This window comes from Sphaeramia orbicularis, chromosome 11 (genome assembly GCF_902148855.1).
Source record: "Sphaeramia orbicularis chromosome 11, fSphaOr1.1, whole genome shotgun sequence".
In the NCBI taxonomy this organism is placed as follows: domain Eukaryota; kingdom Metazoa; phylum Chordata; class Actinopteri; order Kurtiformes; family Apogonidae; genus Sphaeramia; species Sphaeramia orbicularis.
The window spans coordinates 51,864,347-51,878,409 of NC_043967.1; the positions used below are offsets into that span (position 1 = coordinate 51,864,347).

General features: G+C 41.8%; 1 protein-coding gene across 15 annotated transcripts in view; it reads right to left on the reverse strand.

Moving 5' to 3' along the window:
• Positions 1–677: 677 nt before the first annotated feature.
• Positions 678–14,063, reverse strand: part of LOC115428269 (regulating synaptic membrane exocytosis protein 2-like) — a 52,420-nt gene continuing 39,034 nt past the window's right edge. For 6 of the 15 annotated variants that reach the window (XM_030147157.1, XM_030147156.1, XM_030147154.1 and 3 more), the window contains 17 exons: positions 13,807–13,857; positions 13,664–13,723; positions 12,209–12,318; positions 12,021–12,050; positions 10,716–11,423; positions 9,659–9,700; positions 9,260–9,295; positions 8,986–9,051; positions 8,303–8,325; positions 8,106–8,203; positions 7,578–7,736; positions 7,262–7,446; positions 6,851–6,986; positions 3,821–3,933; positions 2,388–2,489; positions 2,124–2,263; positions 678–1,283 (listed from right to left, as the gene is read on the reverse strand). In XM_030147157.1, coding sequence (XP_030003017.1) covers positions 1,095–1,283; positions 2,124–2,263; positions 2,388–2,489; positions 3,821–3,933; positions 6,851–6,986; positions 7,262–7,446; positions 7,578–7,736; positions 8,106–8,203; positions 8,303–8,325; positions 8,986–9,051; positions 9,260–9,295; positions 9,659–9,700; positions 10,716–11,423; positions 12,021–12,050; positions 12,209–12,318; positions 13,664–13,723; positions 13,807–13,857 — 2,248 coding nt within the window. In that variant the 3' untranslated portion in view covers positions 678–1,094. Of the gene's footprint in view, positions 1,284–2,123; positions 2,264–2,387; positions 2,490–3,820; positions 3,934–6,850; positions 6,987–7,261; positions 7,447–7,577; positions 7,737–8,105; positions 8,204–8,302; positions 8,326–8,985; positions 9,052–9,259; positions 9,296–9,658; positions 9,701–10,715; positions 11,424–12,020; positions 12,051–12,208; positions 12,319–13,331; positions 13,500–13,663; positions 13,724–13,806; positions 13,858–14,063 lie in introns of all 15 variants that reach the window. The other 9 variants (XM_030147163.1, XM_030147162.1, XM_030147159.1 and 6 more) reach the window with 9 other exon arrangements.

Below are 14,063 nucleotides of genomic sequence, written 5' to 3' on the forward strand. Positions count from 1 at the left end.
GGACACGCTGGATGGATTTCATCTCTTGGCTGGCCTGGGAAGGCCTTGGAATCCCCCCAGAGGAACTAGAGGAGGTATCCAGGGAGAGGGAAGTCTGGGCCTCTCTGCTCAAGCTGATGTTCCTGCGACCCGGGTGGATGGATGGATTGATGGATGCTCAGTGTGATATTTAGTGCCCTCTAGTGGGGAGAATCCAAACTAGGCCTGTGTCAGTCACACAGATCAGGTTGATCTGATCTGGATCTCATGGGGTACAGTCTGTTTGGCAGTGACCTGAATGGATTCCATTATGTACTGTAACATTTTGAAGGAGAAGTTTCCTGCACGTGAGTGACCAACAGCATCAGTCAGAGCAGACGACTTCCTGCCTGAGGGAATGTAGTAGCATGTTGCCTCATCTGAATCCAGTCTAGGACTTGTGGAACACAAAACACGGTGGAGGGACGTCAGGCGTCCAGCATCAGATAAATCCTTGTCATCACAGGAAACTGGAAAAACATCCCAACAAAGACCTGAACAACTGCTGCAAACTCAGAAATAGGATCAAGGCCACGCTGTAAAACCCAGGATACCCACTGTCTCGCTGACTCAAGGTCTGTAGAAAGTTAATTCTTTAATTAAGTAGAACCACATTAAACCGGCAGAACCTTCTTTCAGAAACACATTCAGACTCTTCGTTCAGAACGTTTTTATTTTTCAGGCGATTTTTGTCACATTTCACGTTTTATTTTTTCTACTCTTTTCTTTTCGGCGTTTCCATGCAAAAACAAAGAACAGAACCCATGTTCTGCGTCTCCATGGTAACTAACGTGTGATGTACTGAGTCTATGGTTTCCAGACATGCCTCTATCAGTCACATGACTCCTGAGGAGCTGCTGTGATTGGCTGGCTGCTGGAGGCTGCCGCTGCCCTTCGCCAGGTGTCCCGCCCTCGGCCTTTATTTTTTGGGCGGGGCCACGGCCTGCCCCGCCCCCTCCTCTTCCTCTTGCTGACGTCATGCAGCAGCAGAGAGGATCATGGGACTCTTTATTTATTTATTTTTTTCATCGGTCCTTCCAGTCTGTGCCCCCTCCTGGCTGGCTGCTACAGCGACGCTACGACTTGCCGCCCTCTGTCTCTTTATTGGTCAGGGGGGCCAAGGCGGGGTCCACCAATGAGGTGGCAGGAAACAGTTTAAACCAGCCAATCACCATGTTGGACAAGTCCAGGTCGTCCAATAGGATCTGAGCGGCTCCCATGAAGGATTTGTGGTCCATTCGACCGTAGTCGCCCCAAACAATGATCTGATGAGAAAAAACACCCCAACAGATTAGTACAGAGTTGGTTTATCTGACTCAGAACTTTTACTGCAGTTCTGTACTTCAGTCCATATTTCAGGTACTTGTACTTTATTTTGGTGTAGTGTTTGATCTGAACTGGGCTTTATCCTTCTCTCAGTGACCAAATCCTTTTTCTTCATGTTTGTCCACCAGCTTTAGCTCCTTTTCCAGTGAAAACCATGTCCAACTTCAAGCATTGATTTTGGGATCAAATCAAGGATGAAATGTTACTTTAGCATTGAGCTTCATATTATTCTCCTTCTAGATTAATAAGGTAAATAAACTTTTTAAACTGTCTTACTCTAGTAAATCTAACCTGATAAATTAAATTCATATATTGTATTGATCTTAAAACCCTTCTTTTATCATATGTTAAACATTTAATCGTTAATGGCTTTAGCACTGTTAATATACGTCACCTCTCCAAAATATTTTGTTTCTTGTAGTCCCAGTAAAACACTTTTCAGGGGAGATTTGACCAGATTCAGGTACTAGCCTAATACATCAACGTGTAATAGTTTTAACATTGATTTAACTCTTTACACTTACAGTTTGCCACATGTATGTTTTTATCCACATCTAAACTTCACCTTTATGGGTAACTTGGCAAATTTTGTCTTCTTTAGGTCTTAAAAACACTGTTGGATTCATGGGAAAATGCATCGTTACAAAACTGATTATGGCCTGTTTTTCTGAACTCATGATAAGTTGACATTTTAGACATAAGCAGTTTTCATAGGACAGTGATGTTCAAATTATATAATGATCTCATGTATGTTTTTGATGTGTATTTGTTTCTGTTACCTGGAGAACTTTGCCTTCTGGATTTTCTTCAAACTGTAATTGTTGTTGATATAGAGGGTCGAGGGTTTTTCTGGCCAGACGTGTTCTTCTCTTCAGGACACACTTCCCGTTATCCATCAGATAAACCTTCACATATGGAGCTACACAAACAACGTATTAGTAGCATTTCCGAGCAAAAGATTCTCTACTTGTCCTGAAAAGCTGATATATATTGTCTTATTTATATACTATTGCTGCCACTTCCTTTAAATCATGTTTATTTACCTGGCGTATTCTTGTTGCCCTGTTTACCCACAAGCCCTCGGGCTCGGATCACCTCCACATCCAGACGCTCCTTCCTGTACACCATCCCAATCTGGATGTCACCTGACCAACACAACCAATCAGAGGCGGTTACACAAGCTCCTCTCACACACATTGAAAGACAAATGAAGAGCCTGACGAGAAATCTGAATACGACCTGCTGTATGTAAATCAAATCTTTTTCTTTCTCAAAGGCACCTGTTTCTAATTCCAACCATTAAACTCACCTAGTTGGTAAGAATTTTGATGAACTTTCCACAAACTTTAGGACAGAAATAGCTCTTATCAAGGTTCAAAATTACCTTATGGTATAAATAGACTAGACTTTGGTTTGCTTTTTTTTTTATTTTTTTTTTTTATTAAATACACCTTCTGCCAAATTAACAACTGAAAGAAATGTTTGACCTTTTTTCCCCACAAACAATCCAGACAATCCACAGATAACTTAGTGACATCCCTGCAGTTGTGGTCTTTACTAGTCTTGAAATAAGATCCTGAGTCTTTTTTCTGAAACCAAGACAAGATGGAGTAAAAATCCAGTTGATACTGAGAAGAGACTAAGGCCTTTTAAAAAATGGTCTTGAAACCAGTTACAAGACTAAGGCAGATTTCCAGTACAACAGCACAGATCATTTTGTAGTCTTTAACTCACTGGAAAAGACTTCTTCACTTGATTTGAGTTGTACTCGTCAAACAGAACACACTTTGTTTTTTATAATAATTAAATTTCAGAACTTTGAGAAATGGCATATGGAGTCCCTCAAGGCTCTATACTCGACCCCTCTCTATTCTACTTTCATATTTCACTTCTTGGTCAAATAACTCCTAGTTTGTGGAATAATTCAAGGCAGATTTATGATTATCTCCGCCAAGGAGGTTATGTTTTCATTGGGGTTTGTTTGTTTGTTTGTTTGTCTGTTAGCAAGATAACTCAAAAAGTTAAGGACAGATTTCGATGAAATTTTTAGAAAATGTTGATACTGGTACAAGAAACACATGATTAAATTTTGGTGGTGATCGGGGGGACGGGATGGGACAGGGGGGACTTTTTTGTTTGTCTGTCTGTTAGCAAGATAACTCAAGATCAGAAAATGAGCCCAGTTTATAAACTCTTTTCATACGAACAGTCATTTTTTTATGAAGTGAGGAATCTCAATCACTCCTGAAAATAATCTGTCACAGTTTGTTTATTACGTCTGTAAGATCACTTGAATGTGACAGACCTTCTGGTGTAGTAGCACAAACATCAAATGTGTAACAATCAGATGAAGGTTTGCTGATGTTTTGGGGTGTTTCTTAATGAGATTCCAAACACAAACTAATGTATGAATGTCTACCATTAATGCATGTATAATTGTAATTGGAAATCATGTAATTCTAAAGCTTGAGCATACCCATGGGGGGTGTGGCCAGAGTCTGCCGTCCAGCCAGCTGGGCGGGGCCTAATCCCTCAAGAAAGCCAGTGAACTGTTTGTCTGATGCCAACTTTACACCTGGAAAAATCAACCTGAAAAGATAAAGAAAAAGAAACAGAGTAGTGAGCTATGGAAGATTGAATGTAAAAAACATTAACATTATTCAAGAGGCAATTTTATTAAAAAAGTCCAGAAAATAAACCTGTCAAAACAAAACTTCTAAGTCTAAAGTAATTCTAAGGATTTGTAGTAAAAATGCAAACAACAGTTTAAATGAATATTGGCTAAATATTTTCTGTAACCAGACTACCCACTGTGAACAGAAGCTATGACTTATCTGACTGAACAGATGAGTGTTACTGTCTGATGTCTGATTGGATGGATTATTATGTGTGTTGATTTTGCTTATCAACAAGTTCATATATCTTGCTAGTTATCTATTAAACATCATGTTTTATTATATTTTGAATACAATGAACTTTTTGTGTGCTTTGCTAATTTTCTTATAGGACCTTGGAAATCAGTTGTTTTCTTTGACATACAGGGTTCTCGCTAGCATCATTGAACGTCGGGCCCCCCAAACGCTGTCCCTGGGGGGCCCCCGATGCTGAGATTTCACCCGCGACGCTGTCTTTCAACCAGCGTAGCGGTGTTTTTTGTGTGTGTGTGTGATTGTCCAGTGTAATGATAACGAGATTTGAATTTGAAAAAATACATTCCTTTGTCTTGGCGCAAAGCGCTGCAGACAGGAAATGAGAACAATATAATCAACACCCCTTTGTGTGCCTTGGTATTGTCTGACGCCCGCCCAGCAACATCACTTGCCTTACGCTCATTGGCTGACAATGAGACTTCAATCAATTTATCTTATTTAAACAGACCGATCGCCTGTGGAAAATTATATCTAAAATTTAGCCTGTGCGTGCATGTAGTGTGAGTGCCGCCCCGATTATCCCTAATCTCTGAGTATCAATTTGTGTCAAGTTCCCGTATGGAGTAATTCCCATCAATTATTACCATTCACAAATTGAAAAAAAAAAAGTTTTTACTTTTAATCATTGTTGTAACAAAGACAAAAACTTGGCTTCATTCCTCAAAATTTGCCCCTCAAAATGCAGGAAATAGTGTTTCAGAAAGTTATAAATTTCAAAGTTTTCCGGGCGAGGATGCCCCCTGACCCCCCTACAAAACTCGCGCCGGTGCCCCTATGCTGTGAAAAAATTCTACTGAGAACCCTGACATATATTGTAGTATTTGGTATGTCTTTGTAATTACTGAAAACACTTCAGAAACATAAATAAAAACTGATTTACAGTGACGGTTTATGGAGCACATTCTGTAATGTAGTCTTACTACTCCACCACCAGGGGGTGTCTGTGACCACCTGAAAAAGGCTTAGAAACAACCTGAAACACCTCGGGACACGTATTCATACCTGAGTAGTGATTGAAAATACTAAAAAGTAAAAATATCTGTAATGAAATGTACAGAGCACATATTTCATCTTCATTATTCCATGAGGAGAGACTGATTAAAGACTTAGAAACAACCTAAAACACATTTTAATGCTACTGGAACCACCTAACCTGTGTTAAGAAGGTAAATAAAAACCTGCCCAGACTGACCATTTTCAGAGCACTTACCACAGTTTTACTACTCTGACCACCAGATGGTGCTGGCAACCAACTGATAAAGGTTTCAAATTATCTAGAACACTTCAAGGAGTGTCTCATGTTATTACTGGAACCACATAAAATTCTTCAGGAACGCATCCTAAATTAACATTTTCAAAGCACATACAATAGTCTTACTCAGTCTATTCAGAACTGCTTTGAAACATCCTGAAACAGCTCATGGAGCACTTGTAAATGCTTTAATGGCACAGTACCAATTATTTAAAGTACATAGGTAAAATGAACAAAAACTGATCAAAATGACACTTTCAGAGGACATAGTGTGGACGTATTATTTCCATCATGGAGATCTTTGATGACCTGAAAAACTCATCCAAACAACCTGAAACACCCAAGACACTTATTAATGCTTCTAGAACCTCCTAAACACTTTAGAAACAAATAAAGAAAAGAGTCGAAATTATTACATTTGAAGCACATAGTATATAACCTTTCAACCACTAGAGGGCACTGGCAACAACCTAAAGAAACAGTCTGAAGTACATCAAGACAGCTTACAAACATCTTAGCAATTTTCTAAAGCAATTTCAAAAGATAAATAAAAATTTGTCTAAATTGACCATTTTCAGACCACAAGCAATAGCTTGACTATTCCACTACCAGAACCAACTGAAGACCTGAAAAATGCTTAAAACAGCCTGAAACATTTCAAGTTGTACTCATTCATACCTCACCAATCACCCAAAACATTTTAGAAACATGAATGAAACCCAGTTAAAATGACCATTTTTGAAGCACATATTGTGACCTTGTCTGTGTAAGTTCTCATTTTCCCAGGTCATCGTTCTTCTCAGTTCAACTGGACTAGTTTAGAAAAAAAAATAGCTAGACTAGTCCAGTTGAACTGAGAAGAACAACCAAGAAAAATATTGTAACCTTACTAATCTACCACTAGAGACTGTTGGTGACCATCTGAAGAAGGTTTCAACATAATTTGAAAAACTTAGGCAAACAATTCTTGATGCCTTTGGAACCACTTGAAGCACCAAAATTTGTCCAAAATTACAATTTTCATAGAACATAGTATAGTCCTACTACTCCAACTTTTGAGACCTTTGGCAACCATGTGAAAAAGGCTTTGAAACAATCCAAAATATCTTAGAAAGCACTTATTGATGCCTCACCGATTATCTGAAGAACATGCAGTAAAAATTTGCCACAGGAGAAAATAGTTGACCATAAAAACACCCCAGAGAATAAACTTTAGAAGCATATGGAACTGTGTGATTCCATCCCACTGTACATGCAGTGGTGATGGGGGTAAGTCATGACATCAATGGGATAAAGACAGATAATAAGCAGTGGTTTTACATACGCTCCAGGTTTTGGGTCTTCAGCATCTGGGTCACGGCTCGGTTGTCGGGTGAAACGAGCTTTAAACTCGACCGCTAAACCAGTTTCTACGCTCCTCTGGACAGGAAGTCTTATTACCTTCTTCTTCTTCTCCTCCTCTGTATTAACAGCAGAAGACAGACAGACAAACCAATCAGAAACACAGACAACTAGTCATCAACCAGTCAGAGTTGAACTGATGCCACTCATCTAAATCAAGGTCTATGTGATGGTTAAACTGGTAAAACTCTGGTTTGTGCCTCATGACCTGGGGCAGATGGGACCAGTTTTAGTTTTGAGGCATGTTGACCAAGTTTAGGACAGGTGGTCATATTTACTGGTCTCTCTTTAGGGTCTTGGTTCTGGTTTTTGTTGCCAGTCAGACTGGACTCACCCTCTGGGTTTAACTGGGAGGCGCTCTGGCTCTTCTTTCCCAGTCCGACCATCCCCATCATTCGAGCACCGAAGCTCGAGCGTCGTTTCTTGTCGTCATCGTCGTCATCATTCCGTCCCAGAGAACAGATTTCTCCACCAACACTCGATGATTTCTGAAGAGGAGTTCCAGGGGTAGAGCTCGTCCTATGAGGTTTAAACACACACCTGTCAATCATTTGAAGGGGTGGGGCAACTGGAAGACACTACAGGAAGGGGGTGGAGTCACTATTGTTGCTATGACAACTGGTTCTGGTCTGACTTCCTTCATTTCTTACTTTTCAGGCTCAGGTTCAGGCTCCTCCTCTCCTTCCTCACCCTCCACTGATTCGCTCTTCTTCAGTGTGGCTCCGCCCTCCGCCGCCCCTATTACTTCCTGTTTTTTCTCTGACCCTGCCCCAAAATCTAATGATTGGCTCTCCACGGACCCCACTCGGCTATGATAGCCAATGAGAGGACATCATGGTAGCATGTAGACAATGAAGAAGAGAAGAACATGCAAACATGAAAAAAAGACCCAAAGACATGCTAACATGTAAATAAAAACATGCTCACACAAAGAAAGAACTAAAAACACACTAACATGAAAACAAAAACATGCTAATGTGACAATGAAACATGCAAACATGTTGATAAATGACTAAACAAGAAATAAAAAACATCTGAGATCATTGTGAGAATGTAAACATGGACACTTATGGGCAGAACAATGACAATAGGAACCCAGAGAATTGCTGCTTGGACACTAATAAATGAACCCCATATTTCCTTGTTGCCATGGAGACAGAAGACAGTGCTGGTCTCACCTGAGCCGGTGGGCTGTTCGCGTGTCAGAGGCGTTGGACATCGCAGATACATCGCTAACATCGCTGTCTGAAGATCTGAAGGACAAGCTGTCCCGCATCTGCACAAAGAGACGGAGACAGGTGAGGACAGGTGAGACCAACAGGTAAAGACTCACATCATGTCATTAGTGTTGTGAGGTGATGATGAAGAGACATACCTTTGATGGATCCTTCATCACACCTGCAGGGACAGAAGAGACTGTTAATCACCACATTTCATGCATTTTAATGAGTCAGGTCTTGTCCACCAAAAGAAATATTTTACTAAAAGGATTCAAGCCTTTGTTAAATATCTGCCTTTGACCAATGTAAAAACAAATACAGCTAAAAGGGTTTCCACCAAGCAAAATTTTCTATAGCATTTAAGTGTTAGTTTGACATTTTAAAGCTTTAGTTGAAAGGAAAAAAATTCTGCACATTAGAAGGTAAAAAAAAAAAAATCAGTTCAAAACAAAACATCATTTGGTGTGGATGACGTGAAAAAACATCTTTATCTCTGTGGACAAGGCCTTATTGTTTATGACCAGATGACATCAGCAGCAATTACTCAGATTTCAACCAATCACACCATCTGAAAAAGTTGTGAAACTGTTTCAGAATGAATCACTTCAGATACACACAGAACTGAAATTTATCAACAGACTGAATGGATAAAGAGCCTGTACCAAAGATCTGCTGTAACACCACACTGACGAAAAAAAAAAAAAAATCTCGAGACCGTCAGAGGATAGATGGATTACAGCTGATACGACTCAGAACGTCCAGTCTTTGAGACTACAGCATTTTAACCCTGTCAGTTTGAACCGATGCCCATCGGATCGGTTCAACCGACTGCAGTCACCTGGTTTCTCCTCGTCCAGTGCATTTACACTCTTTGATCTGGCTCCCAATAAGCCTTTAAGAATGGCTTCATAATGGAACAACAGAAACATGAAGAGGACAATTATTAAACATCACAAAACAAGGAAGGAAGGAAGAAAGGATGGATGGATGGATGGATGGATGGATGGATGGATGGATGGACGGACGGATGGACGGCAGTTTCACTTCTAGCACTTTCAATATCTGGGATGTTCTACTCTCTAATCATCACATGGCTTAAGGTGGGACCATACCATTGGCTTTCTTCTGCTGGTCTTCCCATGTGACCTCTGAGAGAGAGACATGACTGGTCAAACCACAGCGAGGCACCACCTCTGAACACTTCAGGTGACTCTGAGCATCACCTGTACATACGTGAATATCTACACCACCTGAATGTCTTCAAACCTGAACGCCTTCAAACCTAAACTTCTATACACATGAACATCTTCACACCTGAATGTGAACATAAATGAAGGTATACAAACATACACATCATCAAACCTAGACATCTACAAACCTGAATTCCTCCCAACCTGAATATCAAGCATCGTCAAACATGAACTTCTACACAACTCAAAATCTTCAGACCTGAACTTCTACTGCTACCTACAGGTTTAGGTGCTATCATGATCAACCTGACGCTGACTTGCCTTTTCTGGTCCCACCAGGTGTTGCTGAACGTCTGTCAAGGTCTGATGTAGACAGGGTGAAGGGATGAAACAGCATGATGAGTTGAAAAGTAAATGAATGTATTTATCCATAAGTATGTAGTACTGAACATGAATATTGCAAGATGTTTCCATCCAACTGTTTTATATGCAGTTTCAATATGCACGTAAAAAAATCAGAAGGGAAACACAGTATAATAAAAAAAAAAAAAAATTAAATCACAATATTGAGAAAAAGTTTATGTGTTTTTAAAAAGCAAAAATGAATTAGCTTAATGGAAACAGACTGAGTGGAGAAAGACTGACAAAATGTAATTAAATGTGTTTGTTCATGTTTTAGGACTGCTATTAATATGGACATAAGTAGAGTGAAGATCATAATCTGTAGGTGAACATGTCCTCTCATTGCCCTATGAGCTGTTTATACACAACATCAACTGGCTTTAAAGAAAACAGGCCAAAGCCTTCTGAATCCTGTCGACTGTTGTTCCTCAGGTCCATCTCTCAGAAAGGTGGGCTGAGACCCCATGACAGAACTAATCCTGAAGAGCCTGATCAGACTTCCTGTGTTACCAGCACCTGTTTTCACCTGTGCTCTTATAAACCTCAACTGATGTGAAGCTGAAGTAAGTGTGAGGACATTCACTGAATTCATAGAAAACATAAACCAGAAGGATGTATTAGATGGAAACAGCAACGACACGCCACCATGTATGAGGAGCTACAGAACCAAACATGAGTCAAAGGCTAAATGGAAGAGTATGAAATAATGCTATATGAGTGAGAAGCAGGTTTTGAACTGAAAATTTTGCATAAAAGACTCCTCAAACCCCTCAATGAACAATACTGAACAAACAGAAACAGTCTGACGCCTAGATGAGGGTGATAAATTAACTGTAAATATTCATACACGTAGTGGATGGAAATGCGGATAATTTTTTTGCGTGCAGATTTTCAGAAAATTTGATTAAAATTTGTGATACATTTGGATGGAAACCTGACTACAGATGCAGATCCATTACACCTGTGATGTACACACCTGGTGTCTGAGGGGGCGGGGCCGGTGATGGAGCAGGTGAAGGGGCAGGTGAAGGGGCAGGTAAAGGTGTGGTGGGTGGGGCTGGGGTAGCTGCAGGCGCAGGCGGCTGAACTACAGGAGCAGGTGCAGCAGGTGGAGCTACAGGAGCAGGTGTGGTAGGTGGGGCTGTAGGGGCAGGGGGTGGAGCTGCAGGAGCAGGTGCTGGAGGCGGAACTGCAGGAGCAGGAGCTGGGGCTACAGGTGCAGGAGCAGGAGCTGGGGCTGGGGCTACAGGTGCAGGAGCAGGAGCTGGGGCTGGGGCTACAGGTGCAGGGGCAGGGGTCGGAGCTACAGGTGCAGGAGCAGGGGGTGGAGCTGCAGGTGTGGGTGCTGAGGGCGGAGCTACAGGTGCAGGAGCTACAGGTTTAGGTGTTGGGAGTGGAGCTACAGGTTTAGGTGCTGGGAGTGGAGCGGCCGGTGCGTGTGCAGGGGGTGGAGCTACATGTGCAGGGTGAGGAACTGCAGTAGGCGCAGGAGGTGGAGCTACAGGAGCAGGTGCAGCAGGGGGGGGTTGTCCAGAAGGGGGAGGCGCCTGTATTCGTATGAGGGGAGGTGGCTGATGATTGACAGGGGGAGGAGCCTGTTTATGGATCGGAGGTGGTGTTTGATGATAGGAAGGGGGAGGAGCTGCTGTGGCAGGCGGTGCTCCTGTGATGGGCATGGCCATAACTGATAGCGCAAAAAGACGTGAGGAAACAGGAAAAAAAGAAAAGATGATCAGAAAAATGATGATGACATGAAGATGGACGGCATGAGTTCTACTGTTACGCATTCTGAGTGTGGTTTGAACAGGGAGGGTGTTTTTTTGTTATACAACATTCAGACAAACAGCAGCTCACAGTCCTACAGACCATCTGAAACCACTACCACATCTACCTGACACAGGTGGACAGGGAGGAGCTAACCATCAGGGTTTTATGGCAAAAAGTTTTAACAAGATCACGTGAGACAGTGCAAAGAGTCAAACATAGACTTTCACATCCTTCGTGAAAAATACTTTAAACTCTGAACTGTTTCAGGTGTCAGTTCTAGTTTGGTTAGGTTTAGACATCAAAACTACTCATGTTTACGTACTAAAACTACTTGGTTGACTGTCAAAGACTATATATAGCCAGAAGAAGAAGTGTCTTCACTGTTTTAGCTGACTATATCTCCCAGCATGCATCCCAGGGCATGCGGAACTGTAAGCACTAGAGTTTTGTGTTTTCAGATCTACAGGTGCTACAGATCTTTCTAAAAAAACAGTGTTTATCTCCATAGTGATACCTGTGTGCACTGGATCACACACTTCACCATCTGAAACACAGACACACCAACTGAAACACGTCCAACCACGCTTTAACCCTCTGACTTGCAGTTTGTCATCTATCAGCCCTCTGTATGTTTTAATGGTTAAAGTAAACCCTGCTGTCAGCTGACCATCAAGTCTAAGCTGACACGTAAATCAGACGTACTTCTGTCTGGGGCTCCTTTTGGGGGGATGGCAGGAAGTTGGCGTCCTCGTCGGCTGAAGACCGGTGTTCCAGTGGGACTGGTCTGGGTCGATCCACCTCGAGGGTTTGCCCTGTGAGAAAAACAGGAATTAAATGACAAACCAACAGCAGGTCAGCAGATGTGATGCTCTGTTATGCAGCAACAAGCACATGCTCAGTAAACGTCCAGTAATGCAGAACCTGCACCAATGATCAACGTTCACAAACACACCACAGGCAGGATTCTATTTTGACAATAGCTTTCAGTCAATGTGGCGGAGGGTGAAACAATTAACTTATAGTTATGATTAGTCCCAAAGATAATCTCACTAAAGAGGGAAGATTCCAAACTCAGCTTCACAGCTGATGAAAACATAACATTAAAGGTCACGTGATGATGTGTTTATTCGTTTGGGTCATTTTTACCTTTTGTTTCAATGATAACAAGAAGAAAAAACACAAAGAAGTCATGTGTTCAGCTACATGATGGACTGCAGAGCAGCTGTAAATGAACACTTCAACTGTCACTGTGTCAGTTGTTTAGTTGGTTTTAGATATTATCGGGTTTAGTCACAATGTGTTTATCTGTGTATAAGATGCTACAAATCATCACAGAGTTCATCTGAGAAAAGAAGGCCGCAAGGACAGAACCTGTTTACACCTGAAATCTTCCACTTTAAGCCATTATCTTTGACTAAACACACCTCCATGTACAAGTCAGATTAATGTCATTTTACCCGAGGACAGTGAATGCATCACAGCAATTGTAAGGCCAATGCCAGATTTCTTTGGTTTTCATTGTATTTCAGATCAAGTTAACAGCAAATTTCATTGCATTTTCAGAAAATTATAAATGATCACATATTGTCATGCTTCATTCACTGTCTAATATGAACATAGAGTGACTTATTAGAAGTGTCGCATTCACTCCAACAAAATAACAGCAACAACAGCCTACATACATGCTATGAAATGAAACAAGGCAGAAAAAAAAGCTGTTAATCTCATGCAAAATAAAAATCGGACACGAAGGTGATGTCAGCAGGCAGAGAAAACGACCATCGCAGAGGCGGCTCTGCGCTTTGATTGGTGGACTGCAGGTCACCTGGTCAGGGCAGGTGAAGGGGGAGCAGAGCGTCCAGACTTCATGTGGGCGGAGTAGGTGCGGTCAGTGGAGTGTGAGCGTGTGCAGACGGGTCGGTCAGACATCGCTCGCTGGTCAGCTGACCGAGAGCGGCTGTAATAGTCTCTTCGGTCCATGCCACGACTGTACCTGTGCGTTACCATGACAACCAGCCATTACCACCTGCTACTGGGAGTGGTAGGTGGGGCATGTCACTGTGACAACCAGGCTTTTGTCAGCCAATCAGCAGCAGCCGTCCTTGAACAGGAAGTATAAGGCACTGGGGTCTGGGTGGGCGGGGTCTGAGAGTTTACCTGAGCAGCTCATCATCAAAGGCGTCAGGTTCGTACGGGAAGTCTGGGATCACGTCAGAACTGAAGAAAAACATATGCAATGTCACATGACCCGAAACACCTGAGACAGAACGCTAACTCTACCCATAAGCCCCGAGGCTTACCTGTAGTCCTCACAGTTGCCATTCATCATGAAGTTATGACCATTAAAAAATCTGACGCAGACAGAAAGAATATAACTTTAACGCTGCGTGTACCAATACCACTACTACTGGTGGTACTTCTATTAATACTACTCCTCGTCATACTACTGCACATACTACAAATACTATGACACCAGTGTACTACAGTTACTGAAGTTAGACCAGTAAAATGTCTCACACAGGTGGAGAAAAAACAACTTCGACACTAATACCATTAA